Raw genomic sequence first — 14,343 nt, 5'->3', positions numbered from 1 at the left:
TAGCTTTAATGCCTCCCTGGTGAACCTGACCTTGGAACCCCTGTTATGTCAGGAGGTCGCTCAACCACTGGGGTCTGTGACTGACAGTCAATCCATTCCCCCAAACACACTTCATGCCCTGAGTCAGAGGCAAGGCCCTGTGACTCTATTGTGTCTGGCACTGCCTTGTGAGAGCTACATCTCTGTCTTGTCAGACAGGGATGGGATCTCCCCTCCCCACCCCAATTCATAGGCAGAATCTCCCGGGATGCCCCAGTCCTGGGCCTTTTGTTTCTTGAAGCTCACAGACAATTCTCCCAGATCCCATCTCCACCCTCTCTTTCCCTTCGGCAGGGCAGATTAATTAGTGACAAGGATGTCAGTCCTGTGGAATCGTTTTCTTTTGTTCTGCTTTGTTCTTGTATTTGTGGGGCCTTGATCTGACCTAGATGGAGCCACCTTAGAGATTGCTGCTTAGGCCAGAGCTGTCAGGACCCTCCACTTCCCTCTTTGCCATGCAATTTCAAGTGTCGAGCGTTTGCATCCATAACTGTACATGGATAGTGATTTGATTATCACGGGTCCCAGCCAAAGGTGTGGCGGGCCTGGCTTCCAGCTGAGCAGAGGTGGATGTGTGTAGAGTCTCTTTCTTTAAAGGCAGCAGTGGTCAGTTACCAGGCAGCCTGGAGCCTAGCTATAAATAAATCTCTATTGGCCTTGGCCAGCTGCGCTGTGGGCCACACAGAGCCTCACAAAAAGGAGCAAGAGGTTCTAAACAGGCGAGACTTAATGGAACCATTCCAAGAGGGCATGGAATCCCTCTGGCATCCTTTCCATCACAACCGTATTTCCCGGCTCCATATTTCATAGTGAGATGAATAACCTGAAGATGAAAGTTATTCCTCCTGGGGCGGGGGAGATGGCTCAGTGGATAATATGCTTGCTGTGCAAGCATACAGACCAGAGTTTGCAACCCCAGGACCCGAGTAAAAGGCTGTGCAGATGTGGTGGCTGCCTGTAGTCACAGCCTTAATGAGGCAGTCAGGGAATCCCTGGAGCAAGCTGGCTAACTAGGCTACTTAGAGCTGGAAAGGTCCAGATTCAGTGAGTGATCCTGCCTCGCCAAGTAAAGATGGTAAAACAACAGGAGCATGGAATGCCAACTTCAGACCTCCAGACAATGGGCATGTGTGTGCATGTGCCCCTGCACACACACACACACACACACACACACACCTAGACACACATGTGCACAGATGTTAACAAGCACAACCAGCACACATACTCAGACATGCTCACATATGCATGCATACACACACAAAATGAAAAATATAAAAACGAAGTTGTCACTGGTGAGCCAGAGGGAACCCTGAGCCAGGAGCAAGGGGATGCTACCCATGAGCAAATCTTCCTTCTGTGGAGCCTCAGTTTCCCTAGTTGTGGGGAGGAAGCTGGAAGGCTGCTCTAGCCTTTGAAAGATCTGTTTCACTTTGCTTTGGGTCACAGCAGCACCTGGGCAGAAGCAGATCCTGTCCCTGGGGTTGTCACCTGGGGCTATGTTAAGATGAACACCCAGGAGAGGCTATGTCTCAGGGAGTCAGGTGTCCACTTAAGACTTTGGCTTGATCTTTATACCCACAATGACCTCTGGGGTAGGTCAGGATGAGTCAGGTTGCCATGGCAGCAGGGAGTTGCCTCCAACAGGCAGCCTCCAGGAGAGTGTGCATTCTCCAGGGTATTACACTGCGGCCATGGCCAGACAATTCAGGATACTCCCTACAGAGCAAGATGCCTAGGCCTGGCCCACTTCTTCAGGTATAAATTGTGCGGGTCTGGGAAGATGTGGGTGCCTATCTGATTGCAGGTCCCTGGGTGAAGAGGCTCAGTATGCCTTGAAATGTGGTTGCCACAGGAAGATGCATCAGGTGGGAGCTGTGGACAGTTCTGCTCTTGCCACCCACTCATATTTACACACTGAAGTCTTTTCCACATGGGGTGTCAGAGTCCAGATTCAGAAAGAAAACATTCTGGTGATGCACACTTTGCTGGTAGGACTACCCAGAGCTAGGGGGTCGGAACCTTGCACCCAACACTCCTGGCCACGAAGCTCGAACAACTTCACCTTGGGAGAAAGCCACCTCTTTACAAGGATCTCAAACTCATGTTTCAACCCTAGACACGTTGAGGTTGGATCAGGTTTTGCTGCTTGGTAGCTTGGTGTGAGCCTCAGGCTCAGGTGGCAGTGACAAGGTCTTTTGTCTGCCTGGGTAATGGCACTCTCCACCAATCTATTACATCAAACTATTGAGCTATGGGGCACCTGCAGAGTGAAGGACTCAGCATGCCCATGATGGGTCTGGATCTACTCAATTATCCCTTAGTCCAGAAGAACAGTGGCTGACTCCAGGATGCCCCACCAGACCAAGGCCCAGTCAGAGTCTAGATGGCTCCCCCATCAGCAAGAGTGCTGTTCATCCCACTAAGAGGTCAGGCATGCAAGCACTGTTATGTCTCCAGAGTAAATCAGATCTAAGCATGTCTTGGGAGCCGGGGACTTAAGGTTAAGCACATGAAGAGATACAGAGATCCTTGAGTTAAGGCCCTGGAATTCCAGTTTTCTCTGATTTCTGAGCTCTTGAAATAGACCGGGCATGAGTGAGAGTAGAAAACAATAAATCAAGCCAGCACCCACAGGGGGCTGACCAGCTGTGGGGATAACACAGCACTCGAGCATCCTAGGCTGTCTGCACATATCTACGCATGTCACCCTCTTCAAGGTCACTGTAGTAGATCTTTATTCCTAGGTTGCTTTAGCCACAGAGGCGGCAGTACCCCTGAGAGCTGGCCTTCTACTAGCTAGGAAATTGCTCTCCTGCTAAGCCATGCTCTAGTCCCTCATTAGAAAATTCTAGGCAGAAGCTCTACCACTGAGCCACGCCCCCAGCCCCTCCCTAGGGGATTCTAGGCAGGGGCTCTACCACTGAGCCACGCCCCCAGCCCCTCCCTGGGGGATTCTAGGCAGGGGCTCTACCACTGGGCCACGCCCCCCAGCCCCTCCCTGGGGGATTCTAAGCAGGGGCTCTACCACTGAGCCACGCCCCAGCCCCTCCTTGGGGGATTCTAGGCAGGGGCTCTACCACTGAGCCACGCCCCCAGCCCCTCCCTGGGGGATTTTAGGCAGGGGCTCTACCACTGAGCCACGCCCCCCAGCCCCTCCCTGGGGGATTCTAAGCAGGGGCTCTACCACTGAGCCAAGCCCCCAGCCCCTCCCTGGGGGATTCTAGGCAGGGGCTCTACCACTGAGCCACGCCCCCAGCCCCTCCCTGGGGGATTCTAGGCAGGGGCTCTACCACTGAGCCACGCCCCCAGCCCCTCCCTGGGGGATTCTAGGCAGGGGCTCTACCACTGAGACATACCCCCAGCCCCTCACTGGGGGATTCTACTCTTAAGCTCAATTCTCAGTTCTTTTTTCAGTTTTGATTTTAAGAAAGGATCTTGTTAGTTATTCCGACTGGCTTTGGACTTTCCATCTTCCTGTCTCAGCCTCCCGAATAGCTGGATGACAAGTTTCACCTTCACATCTAGCTTAGATAGTTCTTTAACATTCAGACTCTGCTCCAAAGAGAAAGAAAGGGGCACGCGTTGTGGTTCCTTTATAACAAAGTACCTGTGCTAGCAAGGACTATGCCTCACTTAGCCTGAAACCTCTGGACTCCACAGGTCAGGTGAGGGTGCACTCTCTGGCAGGAGGAAGGAGGGTGGAAGACCACTAACTTGCTCTTTTTTCACTAACTTGCTCTTTTTTTTTTTTACCAGGTGAACTTGCCAAGCCCTGGAGGAAGCTGTGGGTCCAGGTTTATTTATTTATTTTATTCATTTTTTACCAGGCGAGAGCTCCGTATACAGTGGAGCCCCAGACACCACTAAAGCGGTAGGTGCTGCAAGCAGGCAGCTTCTAACTGCTCCGTGTCAGCAATTGGACCAAAGCCTGTAACTGGAGGGAGCCTGTTAGCAGATCTGCTTCCAAGACACATGGCAGGCTCTCCAAGCACGTGCAGCTGAGCACACCAGGGCCACCATTGCACAGCCCCAGCCCTCAGCCTGCCCTATGCCACCTCTCCATCACTCACAAGCGGATAACAGCCTAAAACCTGCTCAGAAGCTGCTCCTGATGTAGTGTTCTCGTGAAATTGAAAAACTGGATTTTTTTTTAAAAAATCGTTTCTTGTCTTAGTAGATCATAAAGTCCTGGAGACATTCCTTTTGAACTGCTTCATGTGGAATACCCAGGCTCCAACTTTGTCCTTCCCTTCCCAGGTATGATCTTTGAATCCTTGCTGAGCTCCGAAGGGAACAGGTTTGGAGCCTCAGGCCCTGGCTAAGCTATGCAATCTAGCCCCCCCCCCCGCGGGAGTTACAAGGGTGGCCCATGCATAGGTAATAGAAGGAGGTGCTGCAGCTACTATGGGTCATCAGGGTGTTCTTTAACATGAGAGGGAGGGCCTACGTGTCTGCTTGTACCCTACCAGGGGTCAAAGTGGTGGCACTCACATGCCAGCATACCCTGCATTAGTAGGGCGGAGGTTTCATAGTGATGAGCCTTGAGGCATCCATCTGGTTCATGGAATCATCAAGGCAGCCACCCAAACACCCCAGAAAGTGTGGCTCCCTGCATAGGAAGGAGGCTAACTTCACACAGTCCTGGTGTATCCACACCAAGGTACTCTTACACCAAGGACAAGCAGGTGGCTACCTACCGACGCTGGTGATCTTCTGAGAGCCGAGGTCCTGCAGTAAGGCATCGATGGCTGGGTTGTGTCTGGAGTACAGCTCATACCGGTTGATGCCAATGTGGAATTTGAGCCAGTTGGGATAGAGGTTCACAGCTGCCTCTCCAGTGGGCAAGAATTCTGCGCCTTCAGCACCTTCATGCGGCCTGCAAGAAACCAAGGCAGGCTACGGTCAAGTGTAGAAAAAGAGGCAAGAGGCCAAAGAATATGGGGTGCTGGTCCTGAGGGTCAGGGCTTGGGACTTTGAGTTCAAAGTACAGGTTCGCTAAAAGCTGCTTTTACACTGCCATGTCTGCACTTTCTTCCCCGGCTGCGAATCCACCACCTAATAACATACCTTAAGGCCTATAATTCCTATTTACCCTCTAGAGACGCCACAGACAAATCTAACTACCACTAGCCTAGACCCAGAGTGTCAGCGCTATCCCAACACCTCTGTCCTGGGGTCACCAAAAGTGCCCCCACAACAGTGATGTCAGCTGGGAGTGTGTGAGAAGGGACTGTCAGTTTTTCTTGCGACCAGAAGGCCTGGAAGGCACAGGCACACCCAGTCAGCCAGAAACCTCCCCAGTTTTCTGCCTTTGTTCCAAAGAACAGGGGCAGGAATGATGCACAGGCCTAAATCTGATTTTAACGAGTGCAGCCATAAGGTGGGGAGGACAGGATGATGGAGCCAATCACTCTAGCTCTGCTTCCTCTGGCCATGAGCTTGTTTGAATGAAGAACAGACCCTCTGGGAGTCTGCTAGGCTGGAGGGGAAGAGGGACTGCTTTAGCTCTGCTTCACTGACAGGTGAGGATCCTTCAACTCCAGCCTGTCTACACTAGAATCAAAAGGAGGGCTCTCCTCCGAGACGCCACACCCTCTCCACTCTTTCATCGGCCTTTGCTTGATGGTTTCTGGCCAGCGAAGTCCAGAAGGAACCAAACAGCTCGCATGGGCAGGCACAAGGCACAGGGCCTGGTCCTATTCCAGGGAGAGAAAGGATTTCTGAGGTTGTTTTGGACCGGTGACTCTCTCTCTGCTGCCCGGGGACCTTTGCAGGTTATTTGCTCTAGCCAGCTGGTGGTTAATATTTCACTCTGCTGGGCTTATTTGGATCTGTGCAGCTGTGGGGGTGGGGGTGGCCACAAAGCTTGGAAGATAACTCCAGGATGGTTTACCTTCCTCCAGGCAGGGTGGCCACAAAGGAAGGCCTCCACACTGCCAACAGCACTCCTCAGCCGCTTTTGTCCCCGTGACTGCATTTAAAAGACTTATTAGGTACATTCAGGCCTTCTGGAGACGTCCACCCTGAACAGCTCACCCCATCGCTCTCAGAGCCAGAAGCCCAACCCCTCCCAGGGGAAGGCTGCTCCCACTCTCCCTGGCTGGCTCTCCAACATATTCATTCATCTGCTTCCTCAGCCATCGCCAGGGCTGGCCAGCATGCTTCCTTGTAGGTGGAGCACTGGGCTCTCCTGGCTTCTGGTGGGCCGCCAGCTTCCCACACCAGGGCACTGGGAGCTTCCCAAACCCCATCAGCCAGTTCTCCCTAGAATCATTGTGAAGACAAAGGCAAGAGGCACATCTGCCCCGCCCACCAGGGATCCCTACCAGCCTCTTCTGAGGGTTCCCCAAAGGTACACAAAATGCTTGGCGTGTGAAATAGCTTTCTAGTGGGGTGTCTTTATTCCCGAAGGGTCGGACGCGCTAGCCCCACCCCAACCTCCTCTTCTCTGCTCACCAGTCAGGATTCTCTGCTGCCTTGGGGTTAAACCTGATGTCGCTGTTCACATTAAACAGGACGTCGTCCTCTGTCAGAGGAGGCACAGCCCCCTGGTAGAAAGGGTGCTCAAACAACTTGGCTAAGAGCGATCCGTCCCCGCTGGGGCCAGGGGGCGGTACCCGCGGTCGGGGCCCCGGGTCTCGAAGCAGCGGCCGATGCGCTGGGTCACGGGGTGGCGGGGAACGGGGCTCCTGACCCCGAGGAGCGTGATCCACCGGCTCTACTGCAGAAGGCAGCTTCTCCAAGGAGTGGGAGGTTAGGTTAGAGGCTGGATCTGAGCTGAAGTCTTGCAGGATGCGCAGTGTGTGTTTGTTGGGCCAGCCTGCGTCGCCACCGGCGGACTCCCCCGGTCTGCTCCTTGCCTGGGCCCAGCCTGGACCAGCTGCCTCTGCTGCCGGCTGAGCGCAGGAGCAACCGGGCTCCCCGGAGGATCGCGTGGCGCGTCGGTCCAGCTTGGGTAGCAGGTCAACAGCAATGTGCAAAGCGCAAGCCAGTAGGAATACTACCAGGATGAGCACGCGAAACCTGCGCACCAGTATCATCTTCATGGCCGCGCAGGCCAGCGGGCTGGGGGTTTCGGGACGCGCGCTCCACCGGTGCCCCTCAGCTTGGCACCAAGCCCGCAACGACCCGCGGGTCAAGGTCCATTTAGTGTACTAGCAGCTAGCAGCTCGGGGGCTGTCCCCAGACTTGGACGTCGTGGAGGACAACCGCCACCAAAGCACCGGCTCTCCAGGCCATTTCGGGGGGCGGCCAGCGGCCCTCGTCGGTGGAGCGGGTGGCAGTGGTGACAGGGAACGCAGGGGCGGACGAGGGTCTCCGGGACGGCGACCACACTCAGCGGGCGTGTAAGCAGAAGGCGCGGCTGTTCATCCCGTCCAGGGCGCGACAGATCCGATCCAGAGCGCGGTGCTCCCGCTGGGCCATGCCGGGTCCTGGGCAGGCGACAAAGCGGCTCCTCTGCGCTGTCAGACTGAGGCTGGGAGACCGGGCTGGAGAGACAGAGGCGAGAAGGGGAGCGCGAGGGGGCGCGCAGGGAGAGGCGACGATCTGGCAGGTGCAGCAGGCCGACCCGGAGCGCAGCGCCCGCACCGCCTAGCTCCAGGCGCCCCGCGCCCGGCCCGCTGATATCCGAGCGCGCCGGAGCCGCCCCCCGCGTCAGCGCCCGCAGATTGGCGGAGCCGTGGCCCCGCGAGGCCCGGCCGGCCCGGCGCTAGCCCGCGCTCCCCTCTCTCCTCCCCCTTGGCCGCGCCCCGCGGTGTCGCCGCGCCTCCTCCGCGCTGAGCCGGGAGCCAGAGAGGCCCGGGTGGGAACCCGCAGGCAGCGATGGCTTCGGCCCTGTGCGCGCGGCTCTCGGCCTGGTAGCCTGCGTCCCCGAAGCTCCGCGCGCCGCCAGCTGCAGCTGCACAGCTCCTCCCCGGCGAGTGGAGGCCAGAAAACAGGCCAAGTCCCTCCCCGGAGCCCGCGGGGCGTCTGCGCGGCCGGACGAGCTCCTCTCCGGGCGGTGTCCTGGCACCTCGGGTACCCGCAGCCCGCTAGGTGGAGGACGAAGGGACGACGTTGCCACGAGGCGGAGAGAACGGCGGAGGAGCGCGTTGGGCCCCCGATCCGATGGGACGCCAGAAGCTCGGCAAGGCTGCCGGGCCCACCCCACCCCAGGGGACACGCCTGCGCCTTAACCCTGGCGGCGCCGCGCGGAGCCTGGCTGAGTGGCGCGGATGCGCGGGCGGTGGGCGGGGCGCGTCTCGCTGCCTGCCCTCTGGGATGCTAAATCGGGGTGCACACTAAAAAGAGATCTGCTTTCACCACGTGGCTTCATCTGTGGCCACGGGGCTTCTGGATCCCCAACCCCTAGTAGGAAGTAGGAATCTATGGGAATTTCTGCTAAAATTCTGGGAAGGTAAGCGTGAGAGGGTCAGCCACAGATCCACAAGCTGAGCAGACCTCAGGGCTTCAAGCACCTGCAGATTTCCACAGCAGCCCAAGCCAAGTGCTGTGTAAGGGACTGAGGGGCGGAGTCTGTGCTCTACGGAGCCCCTCTTTGTCGTGCTTTCTTGGCTGTGCTCCCCAGCCCTGGAATGCACTCAGCTCGAGTTCTCTATGAATCAAGTGCACAGCTCATATTCTTCTTGAAGATTCAGCGACAAGTCTGTGTTAGTTGACGTTCAGTAGACACCCACTAGCTGCTTGTTAGGGACGAAGAGAGTCGCAGCCAGCTAGCTGGTCAGCAAAGGTGCCTCCTAGGCCTTTAGAAAGGAAGAGAGGGTGGAGTTCCACACTCCTGTAACAGGAGCCTGTGTTGGGCAGCATAGTGGAAACCCAAGAGTGCAGTGGGTGGGGTCTTAATAGAGATGCACTCCCCAAGAAGGTATGGCTTACATCAAGAAAACTGAGGCATTCTGCATTCATCCAGCCCTCCCACTCACACAGACAATGAGTTTGTGTGTGGAGATGGTGGGCCTGAGGTGGGAGTAGGACGGAAGCACCCACAACCTGGGACCTCTGGAGAGAGACGAATGCCATCAGGGTAGAGTTACCTGCTCCTGGGAGCATCATTTTGTGGGGCTTCCCATTGTCTCCTGGTGTCCTGGACAGTCCGTTCATCACAGCTGTGTGGCTTCTTAGGGGAATTCCTGGCTCTCTGGCTCCTACCCTAAGGAAGCAGGATGCTGTAGCCAGTGTAAATGCAGTGGACCTGCCTGCTGTTTTTTGTTTTGTTTTGTTTTGTTTTTTTGTTTTTTTTTGCAACAGCACCTGTTGCTGTCTGCTGACATAATTCTCTTTTGTTTCTTTCCGCCCTTCTGCCCCAGGACGCAGGCACTTCACAGAGGGTCTCAGAGGAGGCTCTGCTCTCATAGCTCCACCCAGAGGCCCCAAGAAGGCCAAGGTGATTCATGCAGAAAAGGTTTCTGAAGGTATAGTTCTCCTTCAGAGGAAGGCGGGGCACACTCTGTGCCCCAAGTACTTTGAGCTGAGGAGGAATTAACACAGAGACACATACAGATGACAGGCATGGGGAAACAAGAGGGAAAATGGTGACGCAGATATACAAACACACAGAGGCACATAGACATATTGACTCAGACACAGAGACAAACACAGGTACACACATACACACAGAGGTGACATACAAGTCAAAAATGGTGACATGGACATACAGGTGTGCATAGACATACTCACACAGATGTACAGACACAAGTACACACACAGATGACACACAGATACATATAAAAGCTGATCCCCCCCCCCACACACACACACAAGAACTGAGCCTCACTAGGCCTCTCTACCTTATGGCTGTCTGGGCAGATACCTTACCTCACTTGCCTGAAGAGGACCCTGATGTTGGCATACAGCACCTGTCAGAACCCAGGGGACAGCTCTGGAGCATTTTTTTTTTTTTTTTTTTTTTTTTTTTTTTTTTTTTTTTGCTGCCAAGCTGGAGCTCCAGTAAGCCATTGGGAAACGTGTCATGTGTTCAGGCTTACCAGCAGGATGGTATAGCTGTGAGAGAAGCCTGCTACTTTATCAGGTTGGCCAGGGAAGCCCTTGAGACAGTACACTTAATGCCAACTAGAGCATTAGTATCCCTTTGACAGGCTGCATCTGGTGCCTATACAATGACTGCTGTGCAAAGGCACACCAGAGCAAGAAGGCCAACAGAGCTAGGACTGAGTGAGGAATTTGAGTGAGGGACTGGGGGTGAGATGGAAGCAGTGACAGTTTTGGGGTACTCCCTTGGGAGGCCCCACAGATAACTCCCAAATAGTGTCTCCAGCAAGGCAAGCTGTGAGAGGGTAGGTGACAGAACCAGAATGGGGCCAAGTTCCTAGCTGTTGTTAGTAGTTTGGCCACAGAGGCGTAGAGAGGGTTCCAGAAAGGGGAAGAGTTTATAGTGTGAACATAGGGGGTCACCAGAGCCCAAGGACTGAGTCACCACACCTGTAGGCACAGATAGAGCTGGAACCAGGAATGGACTGGGGATTTCCACTTGCCAAAGGCAGGTTTGGTCCCAGGAACTAAAGCAGTAGAGGAAAAACTAGAGACTTCAGAACTGGGCTAGGCCAGGAGGGATGGGACTATGTTGGGAATACAGCTAAAAGAACTCCAAGTAAGAAATTCCAGAGCCCAGTGCATCTCCAGGAAGTCAAGAAGCACATCAGGTCAACCTGAGCAGCTGAAGGACAGAGGGACAAAGGAAAGAGGGGAGCAGAGCCCAGAGAATGAAGTATTATTATTCCCCAAACAAGACCGAGTGTGAGTGTGGGGAGACCAATCAGGGCAGCATGCAAAGTTGAACCTGCCAGCCTTTACTGAGGGACTCTTGGTTTTTTTTCTAGGTAGAGCAAGAAGAAGGGAGAGGGAGAGGGAGAGGGAAGAGAGAGGGGGGAGAGGGAAGAGAGAGAGAGAGAGAGAGAGAGAGAGAGAGTGTTTTCTTGGTCCATAGAAATCTCCTCCCACTGAAGGGGACTCCTCTTGTTTCCAGAGCTTTCCATGATCCTGTTGTATATCAAGGCAGCACAAAATAACCGATTTGCCAAAGAGCCACAGTTGAGGCTTATTCTAATCTCATGCAGTCATATCTTCATGCCCTGTACTCATATAAGGGCATCTCCCTGCAGACATACTGGAGCATATATCCTGGACCCCTACAGTTAGGTGTGGGTACATTCTTGTGTCCTATAGCTATATTTGCCATCTTATCCTGACTTCTGCATATAAGAGAAAGCAGAGAAGTGGGGTGGAGTCAGGAGATGCTGGTAGCACATATTTCCAGTTGCTAGGTGGTTGAGGAATTGTGAGGCTTTGAACTTCACGCAGGAACTCACAGAATCCTCTGGACACTTTTTAATGAACACTTCTCTCTATCACCCATCTGTCCACCAACTTAAGTCAAGGAGATCTGCCTTGGAAGACCTGGGTTGCCTGAGTCAATACTTGCCTTCTGCACTCAGGAAGGTAGCTGAGCACAGAGCAGTGGGGAGGGCGGGCTCAGGGTCAGCAAGGACCCCAGAAGGATTGTGAAAGGGGAGCAAGCACTTTGGGGGAGTCCAGTGAACTGAGAGCAAAGCCCTGTGGGGAGAGACGGACTATATACAAGATCAGAGCTGGGCTCTAGAGGGCTCTTTCCCAGGGGACAGCTGAGATCAGTGAGCTGACAAGCAGTCTCTCAACTTCTGCCCTCAGTTGCCCATTGCTCTTGGAACTCTTGGAGTCAGAGGAGATGCTATGTGCAGCTGAAATCTTGGAGAGCTATAAACCCCTGGCTGGCCTGCCTAGAGGTTCACTGTTGACCTTAGTAACAATGCTGCTTGCAGGTGAATAAAGGTTACACAAAGACCCAGGCCCAGTGAACATCTGCCTCTCTGTGACAAAGAAAGAAGCTGGGTGTGTATGGATGCTTAAAATGATGGACATGGCTGAAAAAAACAATCCAGGCAGTGGTTATCTGGGCAGGGATGGCACCATAGCAAAGGGAAGTTTGGGCAGGGAACAAACTTTCAGTGTATAGTGGGCTGGGGCTGACTGACCTGGGTGTGTTGGATGTACTGTCCATGTGCAGAGGGACCCCAGGTTCTCCAAAGCCCACTGAGACCAATAAGTTGTGGAATGCCAAACATTCCTATCAAACAGTAGAGGACAGTCCAGATAGGCCCAGGACTCCTTAAGAAGCATAATCTGAGAGCTGTCCTGTCTCCTGGACTCTCCTCTACCCTGGTCGGCCTTGGAGCTGCCCAGCCAGCAATAGAGCATGGCCCATTGGGGCAGACAGCCCTCCACTCACAGGACTCTGGTGTTTATTGAGGTTTCCTTGCCCATCAGTCACACAACTATTGGGGAAACAGGCCCTGGTATCAGATGTACCCTGAAAATCTAGCCAACGTCCTTGAGAGTGAGGGAGGAAGACCTCAAAGGGATCTGAGTCCTCTAGGCTGAGTCTGAGGGACCAGGGGAGGAGGATTTGGGCACGGCAGCTCTCAGGTTGGGCATGCAAGGCCATTGACTCGTCCATTGGTCAGCATCTGAGACATCCTTCCTCAGCTTCAGTCTGAGGATTCTGAAAAACAAGACTCCTTTGTTTTAAGTGAAAGGAACAAATACAGAAGCCAAAGAGGACACTGGCTTGGTGGCAGCACTGGGGAGGTGGAGGCAGGAGGAGGTTCCAGAACAGTTTGAGCTACTGAGGCGCCCAGGGTAACTTGGCTCAGGAAAACGCCATCAATAACAACCCAGAATCACACAAATATAACAATTAAGAAGCTTGACTTCATTTTAGACATTTTGTATGCTTTAAATACAGGGTTTATCCCCACCCCCTCCGTCATTCAGGAAGTAGTTATTAAAGCCGGCTGTCTTTGGACCATAATAAAAATGTCAAGGAATTCCAAAGGGCTGGCATAGTCCCTTTTACTCATTGAGCTGTGCAGACATGCATCTGGAAGGTACATTGTGCATTATCTATGTGTGCACTGCAGATTCTCCTGGCATGTGTGCACCCGCCTGGGGCCTCTGCAGCACACACATGCCTACCGCATACGCCCTGAGCAGGTGCACAGGTATCTGTTTGGGCTGGCATGTGCTGCATAGGTGTACATACATACCTAGCAGACTCTCTTGGTGCGTTCATGTGATTCTCAGAACCCATGGCAGGCATTGTGATAGCGTTGAGCTTTAGAAATATTTCCACCTGGAAATTGGTATCACAAATAAAAACACAATTTTTAGGCGATAAAAGAACCCAAAAGGGAAATTACAGCCTACTTAAAAATGCACACAGACAGCAGCAGAACCTATTAAAATCTGTAAGAAGCTGCTGCGGAGGGACTCGGAGGAAAGCCAGGGGGAAGGCTTCGTTTATTAGAAGTGATAATGACTTGAAATGAATGGACTGAGTTTTCAGTCTGAGAATGTAGAAGAAAGCAGTAAAATATGCCCAAATGAAGGAGGGCTGGCTTTACACAGAACAGACAGAACACAAAGGCAAAGAGAACAGTAGTGGGGTTGGTTAGAAAAGTATAGGCCAAAGCTGGAGAAATGGCTCAGCTGTTAAAGACTAGGCTCACAACCAAAACATTGAAAACGTGAGGGAGGGGCCTGGAAAGATGGCTCAGTGAATGAAGGCACTTGCTACCAATCCTGAGATTCGGGTGGTAGAAGGAGAAAGCCCCGCTTTTGAGAATTGTCCTTTGACCTCCAGACATGCTGCACTGCAAATGCACATGCGTGCATGGATGCGCCTGTGCAGATGTGCCTACTTTTAAAAAAAAAAATGTAATTTTAAGTGAAGGCCAGCCAGGTATGTTAGCATCCGCCCATAATCCTCACACCAGAAGATAGAATTGGGATGATCAGGAGTTCAAAGCCATTCTCAGCTACATAATGAGTCGGAAGCTAGCATGGGCCTCAGAGAAGGAAAGCAAAGAATGGCGAGAAATAGAGAGCTGTCGTGCCAGGGCTTCTGTGCCCAGTCCAGACGGGCACTGGAGCACCAGATGCCTCCTCACTCACTTCACAGAGCAAAGAGGACACCTGATATTCAATCAGGCCTGAAGAACTCTTGCTATCACCCAGCACCCAGCCGTGTTGAGCTTCGACAGACTGGAAGAGCAGGGTCACCTTACCGTGGCTAAGGCATCTGCTGGGCCTTTGAGACTTTGCAAGCCTCTAGGGAAGAGAACATACAGCAGGCATGTCCTTGCTCCTTGAGAAACTTTCCTAGGGACTCCCTTTGACATATAACCTCCGATGGTGAGCTTGCCTGCACATACTGATCTCTCATGTAGATCAGCAAGCACAGCACCACTG

General features: G+C 53.4%; 1 protein-coding gene across 1 annotated transcript in view; it reads right to left on the bottom strand.

Annotated features, from left to right (window-relative positions):
- Nucleotides 1-8,199, bottom strand: part of Fam20c (FAM20C golgi associated secretory pathway kinase) — a 55,017-nt gene extending 46,818 nt beyond the window's left edge. Inside the window, exons 1-2 of the mRNA XM_021163523.3 lie at nt 6,496-8,199; nt 4,737-4,915 (exon numbers count right to left, since the gene is read on the bottom strand). Coding sequence (XP_021019182.1) covers nt 4,737-4,915; nt 6,496-7,085 — 769 coding nt within the window. The 5' untranslated portion in view covers nt 7,086-8,199. The remainder of the gene's footprint in view (nt 1-4,736; nt 4,916-6,495) is intronic.
- Nucleotides 8,200-14,343: the final 6,144 nt, after the last annotated feature.

This window comes from Mus caroli, unplaced genomic scaffold, assembly GCF_978045245.1.
Source record: "Mus caroli unplaced genomic scaffold, Mus_caroli_1 scaffold_4, whole genome shotgun sequence".
NCBI classification, from domain to species: Eukaryota; Metazoa; Chordata; class Mammalia; order Rodentia; family Muridae; genus Mus; species Mus caroli.
Note: the sequence above shows the minus strand (reverse complement) of the source record. Positions and strands in the feature narration are given on the sequence as shown.